This window comes from Temnothorax nylanderi, unplaced genomic scaffold, assembly GCF_030848795.1.
Source record: "Temnothorax nylanderi isolate EJ_2023f unplaced genomic scaffold, tnyl_v1.0 TNYL_tig0229_pilon, whole genome shotgun sequence".
In the NCBI taxonomy this organism is placed as follows: Eukaryota; Metazoa; Arthropoda; class Insecta; order Hymenoptera; family Formicidae; genus Temnothorax; species Temnothorax nylanderi.
The window spans coordinates 193,123-214,383 of record NW_027249291.1 but is presented as its reverse complement, the minus strand read 5'-3'; the positions used below and the strand labels follow the sequence as shown (position 1 = coordinate 214,383).

Here is a 21,261-nt window from a genome sequence, read left to right as displayed (position 1 = left end):
GGGTGGCACAAAAATTTTTGGTCAAGGCCAGCGATGGCAGCATTGTTTTTTTTATGTTCAGGAATGTTCGAGCTACATTTCAAAAAATAAAAAAATTGTATGTTCTGTGAGGGAAGTATTGACCCGTTACAAATTGGCAGCCAAAAGTCGCGCGACTTACGGGTGGCACACAAATTTTTGGTCAAGGCCAGCGATGGCTGCATTGTTTTTTTATGTTTAGGAATGTTCGAGCTACATTTCAAAAAATAAAAAAATTGTATGTTCTGTGAGGGAGGTACGGTACGAAAATATGTCACGTTTAAGGGTTGCTGCCATGGTTCCTGTCAAGGTGGAGGGTGGCAGCATATTTTTTCATCAAAGTGCTTAACATCCTGAATCGATTGGCACAAGTTTCAGCCGTATGTTCTTTAAGGGGGTTTTATCTTAAAAAATCATACCGGAAGTGGCCTTTTTTTAACACTTCGGTCAAGTTTCAGGGCATATAAAACCCGGCACAGGGTTACGTTAATCACTAAAAGCTATCGATTCGAATAAAATTCAGCCGTATGTTCGATGAGGGAGTTTTATGCAGTCGGCTCTCCTACTAATTGTTCTCTGCTCTCCACTATACGTAAAGCATTATGAAAAGACACATTATTGTACGCCATAACAATATTAATATCCTTAGTTTTCTCATACACAGGGCAGCTTCTATAAGTAGATTTATGCTGACCTCCGCAATTACAGCATCTAACTGGTTTATCACATTGACCGTGGGCTTTATCCCCGCAAATAATGCACCGTGTCTCACTCTTGCAAGCCACTTTGGTGTGACCAAATCTATAGCAATTAAAACATTGTCTGGCTTGCGGCACGTACGGTCTAACCTTAAGACCAACACCGTTGGTAAAAATTTTTAAATCACGGGTACTCTCGTCCTTTAGTGTTATAATAATGATATTATCCGTCCCCGATAAGACCGATTTCTTATCCACATTATCCCATTTATGTCGGTACATACGTTCAAGCTTGATAATGTTGGATCTATCCTGAATTACCGACCATAGCTCAGGAATCGACGAGGGCCAATCCGATATAATACCCTTTACAAATGACCGAGCGCTGTTCTAATAAGGCTTTCAATTTTTTTGGATCCGGAAGCTTTTCAATTTTATCCAAGGCATGATTAGCGTCAATGTAATCTTTAAAAACTGCCTCAGCCGAAAAATGGTTTGTCATAACGACCGATATTGGACAAATCTGGTGTTCCGAGAGAACCATCCATATTTTAATTAAATTCTTACTTTTTTTGGTAGAGGTCTGATCGGGAGGGAGCTTCAAAGTGATTTTTGCTTTACCTCGGAAATCCTCGTCGAACCTAACAAATTGCTGGGCTTCTAGCGGGGTCGCATGTTGAGAAGAAAATTTTCTCAACTCAGTACCTCATACAACATAAATTTACCTGTCAGGGAGCGTATCGGGCGGACTGTTATTCACGCCGGCATCACGTGATCCACTTCGGCTCGCCGTTTTTTCATTATTACTACGTTGATTCGTCGCATAGGCAACGTCGTCAATATTATCTTTACTACTGCTCAGGGACGCTTGGTTTATCAAAAGTTCGTGGCCCTGAGCATCTTTACTATTATCGGCATGTCCTACGTCCACTTCCATATCCTCGTTCGGGGTAGGATCACCTGCGTTGAAGACTACATTACGTCTTCTATTCACTTTCTCGTCCCTCTGTTTTTTAGAGGAGTGATGTCTTCGGTTTCTTGCTAGGTTCCAATCTGTCTCCGAAGTATTTTTCTCTTCCCTAAGGTCTTTGGTGATTGCTTCAAACTCTTGGTCAGAGATACTAATTCTCATTTTCTTATTCGAATTGATATGTATCTCATCGTCAGAGGTGCGAGGGCTATCATGCACGAGCTGCGTGTCACTTCGTTCCGCCATATCCGTTCAAAGTTCTGATAGCGATAAATAATCGCTCCCCCTCCGAGAGGGGAGCAGGCAAAATTAATATTTATGAACACCCCCCGAATAAGGAGCTCAGAAACCACCCCCCGGATCGACACACTACTATGCGCACGACCAAAAAGAACAATGCTCAAAACAAGATAAGCCAAGCGCGCAAGACACACGTCCGTCTCGTATGACGACTCACGCCGAACCTCGTGCGTTCGGGGAGACGCTATTAGGGTTATAAACGCAAACGCTTACCAACACTGTTTATGGAGCCAATAGCGTGATAGCGATAGTGAGCTCTATGAACTGCACTAGCGTAGCGTTGACGTTAGTTGAGGTTATATGGCGATGTTCCTCGGCTCCACTCAACTCTATGTGACAAAAATCCAAGAAACAAAGAACAAAAGACAGAACACGAAACAAAAATCAAAGAGCATATTGTAGATTAGGCTTTTAAGGCTACGTAACATTATTATTCGTATTAGAGACCCTATAATCAGAGACTGGCCATCAGGCGATTTTTTCAAAATCCTGCGAGAGAAAAGCATATAAGGAAGAAAGAGAAAGCGATATACATTCATATTGCTTTCTCTTTTTCTCTTATATCTCTTTCTCTTTCTTTCTCTTGTTTTTGAAGAAAAATGGCCGACCAATCAAAAGTAGCCCCCTTATAGATAAATAAAGTCTCTCATAGAGCACCGAATAATGAGGATGTTGCAAGTTGTAGCATTTTAGTAACCTCGAGTATCTAATCTAAGCGTGCAAAATTTTTCATTTCCTGCCGTGTTGTTGCGTAATAGTGTTATTTATTATGAACTTCTTTTCTTTATTGCGTACCAAACGGCGATTAGTAATAAAATTTTTAACGCTGAAAAGTTACATACAAAATTGTAAGAGTTATACTTATATTTTTTAATATACTGCTCGTTCAGCGATATTCCGCGCGATCTGTGCGATATCTGTGTATGATAGCGAGAGTGAAAAAGGGACGAGCGTGATGAACGAGGCAAGAAAAACAGAAGCTAGCGAGCGAGAAAAGCGAGACATTGTAAAAACGATTTGTAAGAGAAAAGCAATAAAAGGCTCTAACAATTTCAGAAGTGGGATAAAGATCCAAATCTTGTGAGTTCGAATCCCGTGAATTAAGTGCCGAGAACCGGTCCACGAGTTTATGTATTACGTGACGATTCGAGGTTGAGACGAGAATCTTCTAGAAAGTAACGATATCAGACATCAAGAATTGATTATGGCGGACAACGAAACAAGGAAGAGTCCGCTGGATTTTTCGGTTAATACTCTGAAGCAGAAACTTAAGCGGTTAGGCTTGAGTACGAGCGGAAATAAATCGGAGTTGATAGGCAGGATAATGCAGGCAGATCCGGAAGGAACGTGGATGGACGAAGACGATGAAATGGCGCAGGATAATCAGGAAATAGCGAGGACATTTACGACGTCCCAGGTAACCGGAAATGCGGAGGACCAAAGGTCAGTACTACCGGCCGAAACGGGAAGACTCGATTATGCTCAGGAACTCGAATTTATGCGACGTGAAAAACTATTGATGGAGCGAGAATTAGATTTAATGAGGCGTGAAAATGAGCTTTTGAGAAACACGTCTCCCCGTTCACATGATTCTGAACGCATTGCTAAATCGCAGATCAATATTAAAGCAATTGGCGAGCTGCTAGGCGAATTTACGGGTATTGATTCCAACTTCGAGCAATGGGAAAGGCAGCTACGATTTCTGAGTGAGACTTATGAACTCGATGATAATACCGCAAAGATTTTACTCGGATCTCGACTTAAAGGCAAAGTACAAAATTGGCTGCATTCCAAACCTGAATTGCTACAAATGACGCTTGATGACTTTCTAAAAGAAATGAAAGCGATGTTCGATTATCGACCAAATAAAATCGATTTGCGTAAACAATTCGAGGCACGCATGTGGCAGCCCAGCGAAAGTTTCCATGACTACTATCATGACAAAATCATTAAAGCGAATCGGATATTTATAGCAGCAGATGAGATTATGGATTATGTTATAGACGGCATTCCTGATCGTCAGTTGCAGAATCAAGCACGGATGCAAAATTTCTCATCTATGGCAGAGTTGATGCAGTCTTTTAAGAAAATCACCTTACGCACCGATACGAATGTCAGGCAGGGAACAAAGATGACCAATGACAAAAGTCTTCGAGTCAAGGAGAATAGGGCGAACGAGTAAGATAAGAGTTCAACAACTATCCGATGTTATAACTGCAGCAGAACCGGCCACATAGCCGCCGAGTGTAAGCAGCCCAAACGCGAACGGGGATCCTGCTTCAAATGCGGAACAATGGGACATGCAGCGAGAGATTGCCCTAAGAAAGAGGAGAAGAAAGAAGTGATCAACGTCGACAGCGTCGCAGAGGAGCCTGATTTTTAAAAGAATGTCGAATATCAGATAAGCTTTAAAAGTAATAATTATAATTATTCGCTACGTACTTTGTTAGACACCGGAAGTCCTATTAGTTTTATAAAGGAACAGTTCGTAAAACACTTTAATATTCAAAGAGACAATCACTTAGCTAATAAATTTTGTGGAATTAATCAATCACAACTTATTGTTAAGGGATCTATAGTCGCTAATGTTACGCTAAATGGTCATACCAAAGAGAACGTTACGTTATTAGTTGTGCCTAACGATACGATGACATCATGCGTTGTTCTGGGTCGCGATGTTCTTAAGTTATTCCAGTTAGTTTTATCCGATAGAAATGTAGAGGAAGAAAAAGAAACAGTTGATGCAATTATGAACATAGATGTCGAAACTTCGACTACTAAAGACATAGATTCCTTAAAAATAAATCCTGACGTACCTAATGAAATAAAGACAGAGTTAAGAAGATTATATCTTACGCATTATGTGGAACCGTTACGACCAGAAACAACCGAAACTAAAAGCGAACTTAAGTTAAATCTAAATAATCCACAACCTTTCCATTTCCAGCCTAGACGTATGTCGTACGCAGAGAAAGAGCAATTACGTGTAATGTTGGACGATTTGAGGGCTAAAAATGTAATCCGACCCAGTGAGTCCGAATACGCTTCTCCAATTATTATGGTGAAAAAGAAAAATGGCGAGCCTTGTATGTGTGTTGATTACCGTTTTCTAAATAAGATTTTAGCCAGGGATAATCACCCATTACCATTGATCGAAGATCAACTTATGCTCTTAAATAATAAGAAATATTTTAGCCGGCTAGATTTAAGGAACGGATTTTTTCACATTACTATGGCGCCCGAATCAATTAAATATACCGCTTTTGTTACTGCATTAGGACATTACGAATATTTAAAAATGCCTTTCGGATTGAAAGTCGGGCCGCCCAGATTTCAACGATTTATTTACGAAATATTCAAAGAATTAATAGACTCTGGAGATGTTGCGATATACTTAGATGATATATTGATAATGTCAGAGACGTTGGAGCATCACTTAGCGATCTTGAAACGAGTTTTTCAATTATTAGTGCGTAATAAATTGGAACTAAGATTAGACAAATGTGAATTTCTTGCCACTAAAATAGACTACTTAGGGTATACTGTCTCTGGAGAAGGAATACAGCCCACCATGAGTGGCATATCAGCAGTTGAAGACTTTCCCATACCCCGAAACACAAAAAACGTGCATAGCTTTCTCGGATTAAGCTCTTATTTTCGAAAGTTTATTGAAGGATTCGCAGTTACTGCTAAACCTCTATATGATCTACTTAGGGCTAATACTCCCTTCAGATTCGGTAATAAGGAATTAGAAGCTTTTGAAGCTATAAAATCTAAACTCATCTCTTCTCCGTTATTAGCTATATACAATCCTAATGACATCACCGAATTACATTGTGACGCGAGCTCCTTAGGATTCGGTGCAATCCTTATGCAACGAAAATCAGATTTAAAATTTCATCCGGTATTCTACTTCTCTAAACGAACTTCCGAGATAGAAAGTCGCTATCACAGTTTCGAATTGGAGACGTTGGCAATAATTTACGCCCTACGTAGATTCAGAGTTTATTTGCAGGGAATCAAATTTAAGATTGTTACTGACTGTGATTCACTTAGACTTACATTAAATAAAAAAGATATTAATCCACGCATAGCACGATGGGCACTGGAACTCCAGAATTTCGATTACGAAGTCGAGCATAGGATAGGAGCACGGATGCAGCATGTGGATGCCCTCAGTAGAGTAAACAATATTTTGGTTATTGAAGACAACCCGTTAGAATTTAACCTTTCAATATGTCAAGGTGAAGATGAAGTTATACGGAATTTACGTGACAAATTAGAGAAAAAAGAGGACTCTTATTATGAAATGCGAAATGGTTTGATTTATAGAAAAAAACATTCAGGATTGCTATTTTATGTGCCAACGTCGATGGAAAAGAATATTTTGTACAAGTACCATGACGAAATGGGACACTTAGGAGTAGAAAAAACTTTAAATAATATCATGCGCAACTATTGGTTCCCTAACTTAAAGTATAAGGTCGAAGATCACATAAAGAATTGCTTAAAATGTATAGCATTTTCTCCTAGTAGTGGACGAAAAGAGGGTTTACTCCATTCTATCCCAAAGGGAAACATTCCTTTCGATACTTTGCACATAGACCATCTAGGGCCAATAGATAATAAACATCCATCGAAGCGATATGTATTCTTAGTGATAGATGCGTTTACCAAATATGTTAGATTGTATGCTACTAAAACTACTTCTAGTGCAGAAGTTATCCGTAATCTTATCGATTATTTCAGACATTATAGCATACCTAAAATAATCATTTCAGATCGTGGAAGTGCATTTACTTCCCAGGAATTCCACGATTTTGTAGTAGATCATGGTATTCGGCATACACTTGTAGCTACCGGCTCACCGCAAGCCAACGGACAAGTCGAACGCATAAACCGTTTACTCACTCCAATGATAGCGAAGCTCATTAAACCGGATAAACATAAGAATTGGTATCAAGTTCTGTCAGACGCCGAATTTGCAATCAATAACAGTTTCAATAAGAGTACTGGTGAAGTCCCTAGCAAACTCCTTTTTGGTGTCAATCAACGTGGAAATTTGAAAGACGAAGTTGCTAATTATTTAGAAGATGTAAAAGATAGTAATAGGAATCTAGACGAAATTAGAGCTAAAGCCTCACAAAATATAGTCGCAAATCAGCAAAAAAGCGCAGAACAATTTAATAAGAAGCGAAAAGAAGCTCATCATTATAATGAGGGAGACTTAGTAATGATACGTAATTTTGATTCAAATCTAGGGGCTTCCAAAAAACTAATTCCTAAATTTAAAGGACCATATGTGATTGCCAAAGAGTTGCGAAATGATAGGTATCTGGTGGCTGACAAAACTGGATTCCAAAATACTAATAAACCCTATTGTGGAGTATGGGAGGCCTCTAACATGCGACCATGGTTAAATATAACTGCCCAGTCCAACATATCACCAATACGTTAATTGTTCAATATTAAGTTAAATAATAAGTAAGCAATCAGTTATAATAATATCGCTTATTTTATGTTGCTGTATGATTATAATAATTAATTGTCCGAGGACGGACTGTAAGTCAGGATTGGCCGAAATTGTAAGAGTTATACTTATATTTTTTAATATACTGCTCGTTCAGCGATATTCCGCGCGATCTGTGCGATATCTGTGTATGATAGCGAGAGTGAAAAAGGGACGAGCGTGATGAACGAGGCAAGAAAAACAGAAGCTAGCGAGCGAGAAAAGCGAGACATTGTAAAAACGATTTGTAAGAGAAAAGCAATAAAAGGCTTTAACAAAATTATCTTTTATCGAATTGTATTACCGAATGTGTAATTAAAAAGATGATAAGTAATTCTGGTTGAGCCTAAAAAATATTGCTCTTATTTTTTCAGCTCGAGAAGAAGCGGCAGCTAGAAACGCAGAGAGTTCATACATTCCAGCTTATGTTGGAAAAGGAACAAAGTTACGTAGACAAATTACGGAGCGAGTTGGCAAAAGCTGGTACCGGTAGTGGCAACACCAATGTCACGGCCGTGCAAGCAGAGCTGGCAGGTGCTGAGAGAAGAGTACGCACCTTGCAGGAACAGCTTGCAGCGATTAGCACAACGAACGAACAGGTCTGCATATTTATCCTTTTTCTATATATTTCTTTGTACACTACATTTTTTTAAATAATTGATCTGGTACATACATTATCAGAACCTTTTATTTATCACCTAACACATCTGAGAATTTAAGTATATGAAACCAAAAGATACTATAGTTCGAAATTGAGGAAGAAATTTAAACTTTTAAATTAAATAATTCTAATAAACATATTTATAGATAACATGTGCTTACTAAAAGATTATATAATATATATCATATGTTATATCTATTTTTACTGAAAAAATATACATAGATGCGTTTATTAATTGAAATTATTCAGAAGATAAGTTTGATTGCGTCATCCAATACAAAATATAATGATAGGAATACAGCATGTAGTATTTCAGAACATTAGTAGTAAAGTAACATATGAAATGTTAAAAAGAAAAATCGAAAATTTTAAAGCGTATAAACTCACTAGAAAGAATTGTTACACACACAGGACGTGGCAACAGTAGCTAATTAACTTTTATCGTTTTAAAAAAAATGAGAGAGTTGATCAATTAGACACGTGATCAATTAGCATATTATTTTCTATCCTATGTGTAAGAGCCATAGAAGATGCTTAGAGTAATTTCGATCAAACTTTGATTAATTAATTACTTGGCGATTAACTTAGCCAGCCGGAAGTGATTATGGCAAGATTTCTAATTATATAACTTGTCATTCCAAACTTAATCTTTTTTTCTACATGTTAAAAAATGAATAATTCATATTGTTAAAGGGGTATTCTATTGACTATTTTGTTAGGTCGGATGTCTTTCAAGAATTTTTTTCGAGAAAAGTATTGAAGCAATCAAGATGTAATTTTTTTATAACTGTTTATTGACTTTTGTGATATTTTTTGTTATTGCAATAGATTGTACGTAGATAGTTTTAAAGAAAAGAACCACAGAAAGTGCATTTTTACTTTGTGGTACTTGATAAATTGATCGCCAATTAAATTAACTGCGGACAGTCATCTATAATTAATGTAGATCAAGAAATTAATCTTGTTAGAAATAGAAATGTTTTTCTACTTCAGCAAGTAATTAATTTGCATTTTTGCACAGCTTTATGTGATCTGGGTAATTATGCACATTAATACCGCACTCGCCAATGACCTTGACCTTGACATATGTTGTCAAGGTCACCCTCCTGAGTGACCTTCAGAAGGTTTTAGCCGGCGGTCGTTATTCATTAAAAAGTTATTAACAAAAAAAGTTTGGAAAATATAGCAGCTATTTTGAGTATTGGAAGGCATAAATGACTAATATATATGTCGAAATAGTTCACGCGTACACTTTCCACGCGAAACGAGGTGCCACATGGGTTCGTGGCGTGGTTCACAAGCTTGTTTATATATATACACAATGAGAGAAACATTATATATTCTCTATTAATTTTCTGAATACATATATTTTATGTCATCTAATAATACATAAAATGGGTCTCCTCCAATTCTTTTCACATAGATGATCGACTAACTTATCTTGTTTAATACCACCTCTACTTAAACGAGCTCGTAAAGCACGCCACGAATTCATGACAACTCGTCTCGCGTGAAAAGTGTAAACACAGAACATAAACACAGTCTTTTCAAGAAATACAATCTTCCTACGTATTTAGTTTTGGTGTAGACGCTGAAAGGCAATCATGTTTCTACATGATTTTCTACATTTAACATACGACTACGCAGCCTTGATTAGGTTTTTGTGCGAAAAAGGAGTTATTCGCGATCGCATTACGTGTTCAAAATGTAATAATATTATGGAACTCGATTTTGATGATGAATCGTTTCAAATGTCGAAACACGTATTATGTCGAACACTGCAAGAAGAAAAAGCGACGAGTTGTTTGTACGTTTGGGAAAAGTGCTTTAGCTGGCACTTGGTTTTCCCACGGACGTCTTTCCCACGGAGCAATACCTCGATTTGGCATTGTGGAAGAACATTATATTTACTACTTGGCGGAATTTGTTTAAAAAAAAAATACACTTTTAACGACAGAATTGATTCTTTCTTTCGTATTATGCGTAGAATGTATCCGCTGTAAAATTAATACACACAATAAACACTAATTAATTACGAGCACTGTCTAATTCATTATGTATATGTATAAATGAGCTTGTAAAGCACGCCACGAACCCATGTGGCACCTCGTTTCGCGTGGAAAGTGTATGCGTGAACTATTTCGACATATATATTAGTCATTTATGCCTTCCAATACTCAAAATAGTTGCTATATTTTCCAAACTTTTTTTTATTAATAACTTTTTAACGAATAACGACCGCCGGCTAAAACCTTCAATCTTACCAACCTTACAATCTTTTATAAATGAAATATTTTATTTCTAAATATTTTAATGTAAAATATATAATATTGTATAAAGTTACTTCTTGATGACCTTACTGACTTAAGGCTCCTGCTGGCTCGCGAGCCAACTCTGCGTTGACAGTGGCGACCTGGCGACTTGGCAAAGCTGTGAACTATAAGACGTGAAAAATGATACGTCAAGAAGCAAAATTATCCTTGCGATTTACAGCGTTATTCTTAATTTTAGTGCAGTGTTTTTACATTTAAAATTATTATGATAGTGTTAAAATATACCGAAGATATCCACTTTATTGTGATTTAATATGTGCAAGCAAATACTTATTTCAATTCGGCAGCTGTCAAACGGCTTGTTTTCGTTCTTGATTAGGCAACATTCACTTCGACAAATGTGGATTACTCATATAAAAGGGGAATTTTCGGTGTATTTTACAAATCTATTTTATCGTTTACAGATGGTATTTTATTAAAAAGCATTTTTATTTTAGTGTAAATCGCACGAATTTTCATGATATATTTTCATGATTTTCTCGCTTCTGACGTCATCAATCCAAGATGGCTGCAGTGAGTGAACAGGAGCCTTAAAGTTACTTCTCTTGATGAGAAATAACTAGAAAATTGATTTATGCAAAAGGAAACATGATTTATGCAAAAGTATGAGCAAATCACTTATGTTGTCAAACGTAATTTCTTATCTCTGATATAATTAATATTTCGATTAATATTAATTAACTTTATTTTTTTTAGTGAGTATTGTATGTTTCTATACTCCGTCTAACGAGAGATCATGGTTAGATCGGACGAAAACTCGTCTTTTTTGCGCAGGTCTCCGTCCATAGAACATCTATTAACGGGTCCGTTCCGAGTTGTGCATGAAACGCATAGACCGCATTACTGTTGCGCAGCGCTTCGAAATCGTTCCGTTTTGTCAATGCGCATGAAGCGCTTTAGTAATTCAGAACGGTTGCTCTGCGCACTAATGCAAATTGAAAAAGGATGTTCTGATAAATGGCTCCTGCCTCTTGTCAGAGGTCAATACGGTACCGACGTATGGTTGACAAACTAATTAAAAATTATTTATAATTATCTTTTCCAATCGTTTGGAAATCATTTGGAGAAATTTGGAAAAAACTTTTTAGAATTTGGAAAACCATACAATAATTGAAAATTAATTAAAATCATTTAAGTGTATAGCAGACATATTGTCTAAAACATTTTTTCTCATTCAATCGCTCCAGAATCATTTGGATAAAGTATCGAAATATATTTTATTATTTGGAAAACTACTCTATTCTAATAAAAATTAATTAACAAGTAAACGATACCGGAAATAAGTTGGTGCTGGAGGTTCATATTTTTTAATAAACAATAGCTCAAAGAATTGCTCCTTAATTGCTCCTTCAGAATCAAGAATTGCTCTCCTTTTCAAATTAATATTTTTTTAAATATTTACAAAAAGCGTAAAATTTATATAATATTATCACTCAAAAACATATATTTCTAATAACTTTGTGCAACTAAATCCAGCATAAAATGATTGTTTCTTGATTGCTCCTTATTGCTCCATTATTACTTTAATAATTTATTGCATTTTTATTGAAAAATTAACAAATTAATTATTTCAAGTCACGATGCAGCCACCTATTGATGGCTGCCTATTGTAATTACCTATATATGGCTTGACAGCCAACGGCGGAAATATTTAAATGTAATATAACAACTTTATTGTTTATAACTATATCTTAAAGAGTTTAACTCTTTAACCAATATTGATTTTTGGTAGAATAATTGTTCCTCGATTGCTCTATTGGGATATTCAATCGCTCCATTCGTATAATTAATTTTGTACGATACTTTAGCGTTTTTATCGAAAACTTAACGAAAAATTAACAAATTAAAGACCGGAGCACAAACTTTTGCGTAACGCATAATGCATTCGGCCTTTAATTTGTTAATTTTTCAATAAAGTATCATACAAAATTAATTATACGAATGGAGCGATTGAATATTCCAAAAGAGCAAGCGAGGAACAATTATTCTACCAAAAATCAATATTGGTTAAAGGGTTAAACTCTTCGAGATATATAGTTATAAACAATAGAGTTGTTATATTACATTTAAATATTTCCGCCGTTGGCTGTCGAGCCATATATAGATAGTTAGTTACCATGAAGAATAGAGATAAGGAGGCCGAACTGGCATGGAAAAATTGTCAAAACATGCGACCGAATGCCGAGCCAAGTAGTAGTATACTAATGCTCCGCAAGGTTGCGCTTTCGTCTCACGGGACTCATACGTACACGGTACGCACATTCACGGTACACTCACACGTACACGCGTACACGTCCCCAGCCTGCAATCTCTCCTCTCGTGCTATCCTCTTTCTCAAGCCTCGGGTATCTTTAGAGTCCCTTTATAAGAGTCTGGACAGACTGGTCCTTATTTTCATTGGACGTGCAACACCCGTGCATGGCGGAACCAATCACGAGCGGTAAAATAGCGAGTCTTAGGAGTCTCTCTCAGGGTGCGTATTATGAAACTTTTCGAAATGGATTCCGATCGGAATTGTTATTTCCTACATTTCTATTGTGTTTTTAGGGAAAGCAGTATAATTTCGATAGGAATCCGTTCCGTAAAGTTCCATAATACGTGCCAGTACACTAACGATATTGTTACGTGCTTTGCTACAAGTGTTACATGTTACATATCTGCGCAAGGCACGAAATGATGTCGTTAACATTTACAGAATAGGTGTCTTAGAATTAAAAATAAAGAATTACAACATTAATTAAAAATGACAATGTCATGCATTTATCTATGTACATCTCGTAATTTTCTCTATCAATAAATTGTTTTATACTATTATAATTCATTTTATTGGAATATCTTTTTCAGATATTTTAAAGTTTTGGTTATCTTATCTCTATCAAGTCAAAATAAAAATATAGGCAAACTCACTTTCTCACACAGCCTCTATAGCATTCTCTATCACGATATCACAACAATACAACGATTACGTGTAGTCATCGGCGCCATAGTGTTTTTCTTCCGTCTAGGGCGTTTAGACTAGAGTCCCTATATACGTGACATTCACGTATGCATGTTGTTGCACTCCCAAAGTCTGTCCAGACTCTTATAAAGGGACTCTAGGGTATCTTGTGATTGCAATGCCACCTATAGGTACCTATAGGTACTATTACCGGGCCTCTGTTTTTGTCGCATGTCCGAACGTAGTTCGGCCTTCTTATCTCTATTCTTCATGGTAGTTACAATAGGCAGTCATCAATAGGTGGCTGTGTCGTCACTTGAAATAATTAATTTGTTAATTTTTCAATATGCAATAAATTATTAAAGTAATAATGGAGCAATAAGGAGCAATCATTTTATGCTGGATTTAGTTGCACAAAGTTATTAGAAATATGTTTTTGAGTGATAATGATAAATTTTACGTTTTTTGTAAATATTTAAAAAAATATTAATTTTAAAAGGGGAGCAATTCTTGATTCCGAAGAAGCAATTAAAGAGCAATTGTTTAAGCTATTGATTATTTAAAAAATATGAACTTCCAGCGCCAACTTATTTCCGGTATCGTTTACTTGTTAATTAATTTTTATCACAATAGAGAAGTTTTCCAAATAATAAAATATATTCCGACACTTTATCCAAATAATTTAGGAGTGATTGAATAGGAAAAAAAATTTTAGACAATATATGTGCTCGGGGGAAGGGGGGGTGTGAGACGCTCCCCGGATTCGCGAAAGTTCTATTGGCCTTAACTTTTCTTGGCCTTAAAACTATTTGCAAATCTTAAAGTATACGCTACTATTCTACAAATTTTATCCAACGACGAAAATCTATCTAGCAATGAATATATGGAGTTAGGTGGATCGAGCGCGACTTTTCTTCCTCGCTTGGAAGAGATTCCTCAGGAAGAACAGGCTCGGCGCGGGACTCGAAATCTACTAGCCACTTAGGGCCTCTCCACCACATCGAATTAGCCACGAGTTCGCGAGGAAAAAGTTCACGTGAGCAGTGATCGGCTGGATTGAATTCAGTGGCAACATGACCCCAAGCCGATACCGAGATTTTCTCCTGTATCCGGGCGACGCGATTACGAACGAAGGTCTTCCATCGGTGCGGGGAAGAACGGATCCAATATAGAGCAACCTTGGAATCGGACCAGGCATACTCAAGGTCAATTTCTATATGTCCTTGTAGGACCTGACGGACGTAAGCGATTAAGTTAGCGAGGATCAACGCAGCGCAGAGTTCTAAGCGGGGTAGGGAGACCGCGCGTAACGGAGCCACCTTAGATTTGGCACAAAGAATCACGATTTTAGTCTCCGAAGGAGTGACAATACACAAGTACACTATGGCCCCATATCCCTGTTCGCTCGCGTCGCAAAAACCGTGTAACTCGCGACGAACGTTATCGCCCGCGGGGAATGTACGAGGTATACGAAGGAAGGCCAGCGCGTCGAACTCCGATTGAGAGCGCTCCCACTGGCGACGAACATCTAACGGAGGTTCGTCGTCCCACTCGAGCTTCAAGGTCCACAAGCGTTGGATCAATCGCTTCGCGGTGAACGTCAGCGGAGCTAAGAATCCCAACGGGTCGAATATGCGCGCCACTTCCGATAAAATGGTGCGCTTAGTGCATTTCCGCGTCAAAGGGTTAATTTGAAACCCGAAGCTATCCAACTGCGAGTGCCAGCGAGGGCCCAGAACTTTAGCGCTTAATCCTTGGTCGGTTCGAAGGAAAGCATTGTTTGGCTACATATTTTTGGGTCGAACCCTTCCAACGCGGCCGGATGGCTGCTCGCCCATTTTCGCAATTCGAACCCGGCGCTCCGAAACAATTCAAGTAATTGGTCGCGAAGCGCGATAGCTTGTTCGACTGTGCGGACACTGGCCACGACGTCGTTCACGTATAGAGCCTCGAGCAGTATAGCGTAAACTAACGGATACCTTTCGCAATTCTTGTAAGCTAATCGAAGTAAACAGTAGATCGCTAGAAACGGGGAAGCAGTGTTGCCGAAAGTAACCGTTTTGAGTAGATAGTCGAGGATAGGATCCGACTCCGAAAAGCGCCAGACGATGCGCTGATAATTGCGGTGTTCCGGGTTTATCCAGATCTGCCGGAACATTTGTTTCACGTCCGCGGTAATGGCCACGGGCTCAGCGCGAAAGAGAAGCAAGACCGCGACAATGTCAGGCTGCAATTTCAGGCCACTAAGCAACGTATCGTTTAACGACAGCCCGTTCGGGCATTTCGATGAGGCATCGAAGACGACTCGAAGTTTCGTAGTAGTGCTGTCTAGTTTGTAGACACCATGGTGTGGCAAACAATAGACGCGACCGTCCGCGGGGAAGGGGTCGCTCGCTAACTCCATATGGCCACTGTCAAGATAATCTTGCATGAAGGCGCTATAACTGTCTCGAAACTCTGTGTTTGATTTAAATTGACGCTCGAGCGCGCGCAATCTATTAACGGCTATCGACCGAGAATCCACGAAAGTAGGGGGGTCTGATGCGAATGGATACGAAACAACGAAACGACCCGAAGGGTCGCGATAAGTAGTTTTATCGAATATTTCCTTACAACGCCGATCCTCCTCGGAACACGAACCATGCTCCGGGACTTCCTCCAACTTCCAAAATTGTCCCACCGTGGCATCGATCGACTCGATTGTGGTGGCGAAGGAGTGCAAGGATTGCACATGTAACGACGGAGAAACCGTGCCCATCAAAACCCATCTGAATACCGTGTTAAAGGCGTCCGGTTCCCCATTTTTACCGGTGCGACGACCGTCACGCAGTACGGACACGAAGGATTCCGCCCCCAAGAGAATGTCGATTGAGCCGGGCAAATTGTATTCCGGATCCGCTAGCGGCAGTCCCCGTAGATGACTCCACGATTTAGTGTCAACCCGGTTGTTGAGCAACGGCGAGGTTATGCAAGGAAGCACCGTGGCTTCGATCGGGAATCGAACATCGTCTCGATCTCGCACTCGGATAACGAAAGATGTAAGGCCCCGCGTGGTGGCGGCCTTGGTCTCGTTGACGCCTAACACCGTCACGCGGTGTTTAGTCCGAGCGAAACCGCCTCTTCGAAGGCAGCTTTCGGTAACGAAGTTGGCCTGACTAGCTCTATCCAGCAATATGCGGACCGGAAACGCGTTACCGTGAACGTCGAGTGCCTCCGCACGAACGGTCGACAGTAAGACTACGCTATTTGAAACACTAGCCATCGAAACAATTGGTTTCTCTTCTGAATTCCCCGGCGTCGTGATGTTACCGGTAGGAGTGACCGCTGGAGCGGTCGCAAGAGATGGGGCGCTGATCTGCTCGAAATGTAGGAGAGAGTGATGCTTCGCCTGACAAGACCGGGAGGTCCACGAACTAGGGCAATTCTTCAAACTATGGCCTGCGCGGAGACAATTCAGACACAGTCCCTTTTCGCGAGCAAAGCTATGCCGTTCCTTGGCCGAGAATTGTAGGAAACCGGGGCATTTAATGCCAACTGATGCTGCTCCCTGCATTTGAAACACGCGGCATTTTGTGCGACGAGCGAAGTAGTCGACACGCCTTTGACGGTAGATTCTGCGATTTCGGTTTGTTTGGTTTTGTCGACGAGTCTGACCGACGCGAGAACCGTACAGTATCCCGTTAAATACTTTGTCAGATGTTCATATCGTGGCGATTCCACCGACATGTGGGTTGATTCGAATTTTTCCCGTAACGTGGGAGAGGGTTTCCAACAGATGATTGAGCAATACAAAATTCCATGATTCTACCGGGTACCCCAGCATCTTCAAAGCGCGCGTGTTCTCATTAAACACATCCAATAAGGCGCGTAGTGATTCCGCGGAATCCGCGAGCAAGGGCTTGGCGTGCACGAACGAGCGCCAATACTGCGTGGCTAATTTTCTTTTATTCTGATACCGCGCAAGCAGCGCATCATACGCTATCACATAATTCTCCGCGGTCAAAGGCAGATTTTTAACGACGCCGAGAGCCTCCCCCGATAATGAAGCCAACAGATATTGAAATTTCTCGATGGCGGAGACGCTATCGTTTTCGCGGATCGCCGTGTTAAATAACGCAATGAAGGACGGCCATAGGGCGAGATCACCCGCAAATTGAGGAAGAGTGATCTTCGGTAATCGAATAGCCGAGCGAGGCGCGGGTTGCGAAACCTGCGAAGCGGTCGCCCGCTCAGCGGCAACTAAACTTTCGTACCGTCCTATTACGGCGAAGCGCATCCTATCAAATTCATCACGAATCGCATTTTCGGTAGCGAATTCGTCATCCGTGGCTTCTTGAATAATTCTGAGGTGTGTCCCTTCAAATTCCTCGACTAATTTGAGTACCGTTGAATAACGAACTAGAAAATCCGGTCTCTGCGCCACATTGTCTACCGCGATCAGCGAATATTGGTGTATTTCCCTCATACGGCGAAGGCACAGTTCGCGTCGTGATCTATATTCTTTAGTCATGTTGGAAGGTCGATGGAAGCCAGGAGATGGTCTCGAATATAATATAATATAATATATGCGCACAAATATGCGAACGAAACGACAAATTCTATTGTCTCGCTTCGAAACTCCGAGACAAACAACAAAAAAAGGCGAAACACCGCGCCGCTTGCCAAGGTCGGGAGGGGCGGACGGCTCGAGCTCGAACGGTGAAGCTAAAGCGCTGGAATATTCCGCTGAATATTCGATCGCCTTTAGCAATACTGTTTGTTAATAAGCTGCCTGCAACGAATATGCAGTTATTTGCGAGAGAAAGCGAGATAACGGCACACGCGCAAACGAATTACAATTACGCGAAAGTGCCCTTGCGACGAACGGACGAGAGATATCACGCGGGGCGAAGGGCGCGCGCGCCGATTACTCCGTGTTAGTATGATGTCCGCAAAGATTATGCAGTTATTAGCGAGAGAAATCGAGATAATGGCACGCGCACGAGCGAACTACAATTACGCGAATATCTTCGCCGCGAACGTGCCCATGCGACGAGCGGACGAGAGATATCACGCGGGGTGAAGGGCGCGCGCGCCGATTATTCCTCGATGTAATGTCCAGACGGACAAGGCGATTATCTACGATTATTATTGAGACGAGCGAAAGGTTGGCGGTATTATCTAAACGCGAAGAGAAGAGAAGATCCGGCTCGAAGGACCAATGCTCGGGGGGGTGTGAGACGCTCCCCGGATTCGCGAAAGTTCTATTGTGAACTCGAAGGACCAGAGGGGCAATCCCCTCGCGATGTTTTACGAGATAACGAATAAAGAGAAAGCGAGCGTCTCACCGTTTCGTTGCCCGTCACCCTCCTGTGGTGGTGCTCTCTCCTTCGACCTCGTCCTTCAGGTGGTTGGCGAGTTCTTGAGCGTACAAGCGTGCAAGCAAACGGGAGGAGCAGTGCAGGCAAGGGTTGAGGCAGGCAAGTAGGCAGTATGCAACAATCTGCGGCGATCTCCAACTGAAATCCGGCCGTTTTGTCGACACCCGAGTGGTGATATACGAACACGACTTTAAGGACGTTCTCGTGATTTTCACATTTCTACAGATTTCCTTAAAACTTGGTGTACAGCTTGATGGCAGTACTATTCATAACATGTTTAATTTTTAGAAGTCCCAGCCTCACCGAATTAGAGATATAGAGCTTCAAAGTTTCATTATTTAACACGTAACCCCTATACTGAGGCTTCACAAAAGTAACGTTTTCATTGATTGTAGACGGAATTTTCTACAGATTTCGTAAAAAAAACTAGTATGTGGCGCACATTAATATTACAAATATTGTAAAAAAGATCAAGGAAGCCTAGCCTCACCGTTACTGAGTAATTTTAATCCAAAGTGCAATTTCTCGCTCGCATATGACGCGAGTCAACACGACGGCGGCGGCGACGGCAACACTGCGCATGTTCTCTCCGACGTAAGCTAGTGTCGCGTATACAGACAGAACGTCGCTATGTGTGCGCGTACAACCATAGCAAAAAGTTCCCCTCTCCAGAGAGGCACTGCGTACAGCAGTCTCTCTCGCCCGGCGCGCGGAACTTTTGAGAGGGATTATACCAAGAGAACGTCCTTAAGTTAGCTCGATCGTGTTCGAAACTTGAGTGCGTCGACTCGACGTTGTTCGAAAGATATGTGTGTTACTTCGATCACGTCCGAACGATGAGTGATTCCTTCCGGCACTCTCTGGCTCGCGCACCTGCGAAGTACGGCGCGAGCGAGTACCAAATTCTTCCCAATAATTGGGGATGTCACCCGCGGGCGGGCAGCACGAGTCGGGTGAGTCGCGCGAATATTGACGAAACTAATGATCGCGATCCGCCAACGTTCCGCGCGAGTCGTTAAACCCGAAGTCGAAGTTACCGACGGTAACGTCCTAACGAATGCACTATATTACTACGCGAATTGACTTATCGACTAATATGTACAACTTATTCTACTATTTACACGTGAGCGCCAAACAATATGTCTGCCAACTATACGCTTAATTGATTTTAATTAATTTTCAATTATTGTAGGGTTTTCCAAAAAGCTTTTCCCAAATTTCTCCAAATAATTTCTAAACGATTGGAAAAGATAATTATAAATAATTTTTAATTAGTTTGCCATACGTCGGCAATATGGTTCGTTGTTCGTTCCGAATTACTCAAGAAGCGCATAGACCGCATAAACGCATCTGACGCATCAACTGCCTCAAGTCGAAATAGAAGCAGACAATGCGCTGGGAGGAGTGCTAAGAATTCAGTACGGTTAGTACAATCTAGGGAATTCTCTGCGCTTTCAATGCGCGCATTGATTAAATCGAAACGACTTTCTATGCAGTCTACGCGCTTCATGCGTAACTCGGAACGAATCCTAGTACACGGTACTAGAGAGCCTCTAGGAGAGAGAGGCGACAACTGGTCATGTGACTAGCCACTCCGTGATTGGCCGGCAACAATTATTGAGGGGGGCATTGGCGAGGTTGCGACGCCAATGCAGAAGAGCCCAGGAGGGGGTTAGCGCAGGCAGGTTAAGCATGCTGCACGGTCATCCGCGCGTGATTCGAGTGACTGAGTGACAGATTGACATCAGTTACGAAGGAACGGTAAGTCTTTATTTAGCAAATGTTGAAATAACATAAAGAAAATTATTAAGATGTTATTTACGTGCTATAATAGTATCACAAAGCTATATGCGAAATCTGCCGCACAGAGCAGAAGTGTCATTATTTTTTTAAACCGATTATATTGCAGTTTCCTGATGAATAGTGTGTTAAAAAATAAATAAATACTACAGTACTGTTAATTTATTGTCCTTGCATTACAGGCACTTGTATCATGCATCTTGTATCATGCCATCGAGATGCACCGTATATAAGTGCTGTAACAGCAGCGATGACGGCTATGGACTGATGAGGTATCCGCACAATGAGTCGTTGAGGCAACAATGGATTACTGCGGTTGGAAGAGGAGAGAACTGGTCACCTAGTAATTCTCAAAAACTTTGCGAGGTTAGTATCAATATGCATTATGCTCTGACTTTGCACTTCGGAAGATGAATAGATGTAACAATGTAATTTATTGTTAGACTCAAGTATATATTTGTGAATATAATAGTAAGGCTCACAAGATTACAAATCAATCGAAGAAAAATGGAGCGTTGAGCCGTAACAAGGTGTTGGTGTTCGTATATTCTGTACTTAAGTAAAGAAGTAACAAATTATAATGTACATACTGTACATATACATATATTCCAACTTAATAGACTGCGCGCCGCAAATTTGTCGGACTTGAAACACAGCTATCTTGGAACATTAAT

At 40.4% G+C, this 21,261-nt stretch overlaps 2 protein-coding genes across 2 annotated transcripts in view; both read left to right on the top strand.

Annotated features, from left to right (window-relative positions):
• Rhogef2 (Rho guanine nucleotide exchange factor 2) overlaps positions 1-21,261 on the top strand; it is a 249,483-nt gene that overhangs the window by 41,334 nt on the left and 186,888 nt on the right. Inside the window, exon 6 of the mRNA XM_071717917.1 lies at positions 7,870-8,094. Coding sequence (XP_071574018.1) covers positions 7,870-8,094 — 225 coding nt within the window. The remainder of the gene's footprint in view (positions 1-7,869; positions 8,095-21,261) is intronic.
• Positions 557-4,349, top strand: LOC139779525 (uncharacterized). The gene has a single exon (XM_071717918.1). The coding sequence runs from the start codon at positions 3,191-3,193 to the stop codon at positions 4,166-4,168; it is 978 nt and encodes a 325-aa protein (XP_071574019.1). The 5' UTR covers positions 557-3,190; the 3' UTR covers positions 4,169-4,349.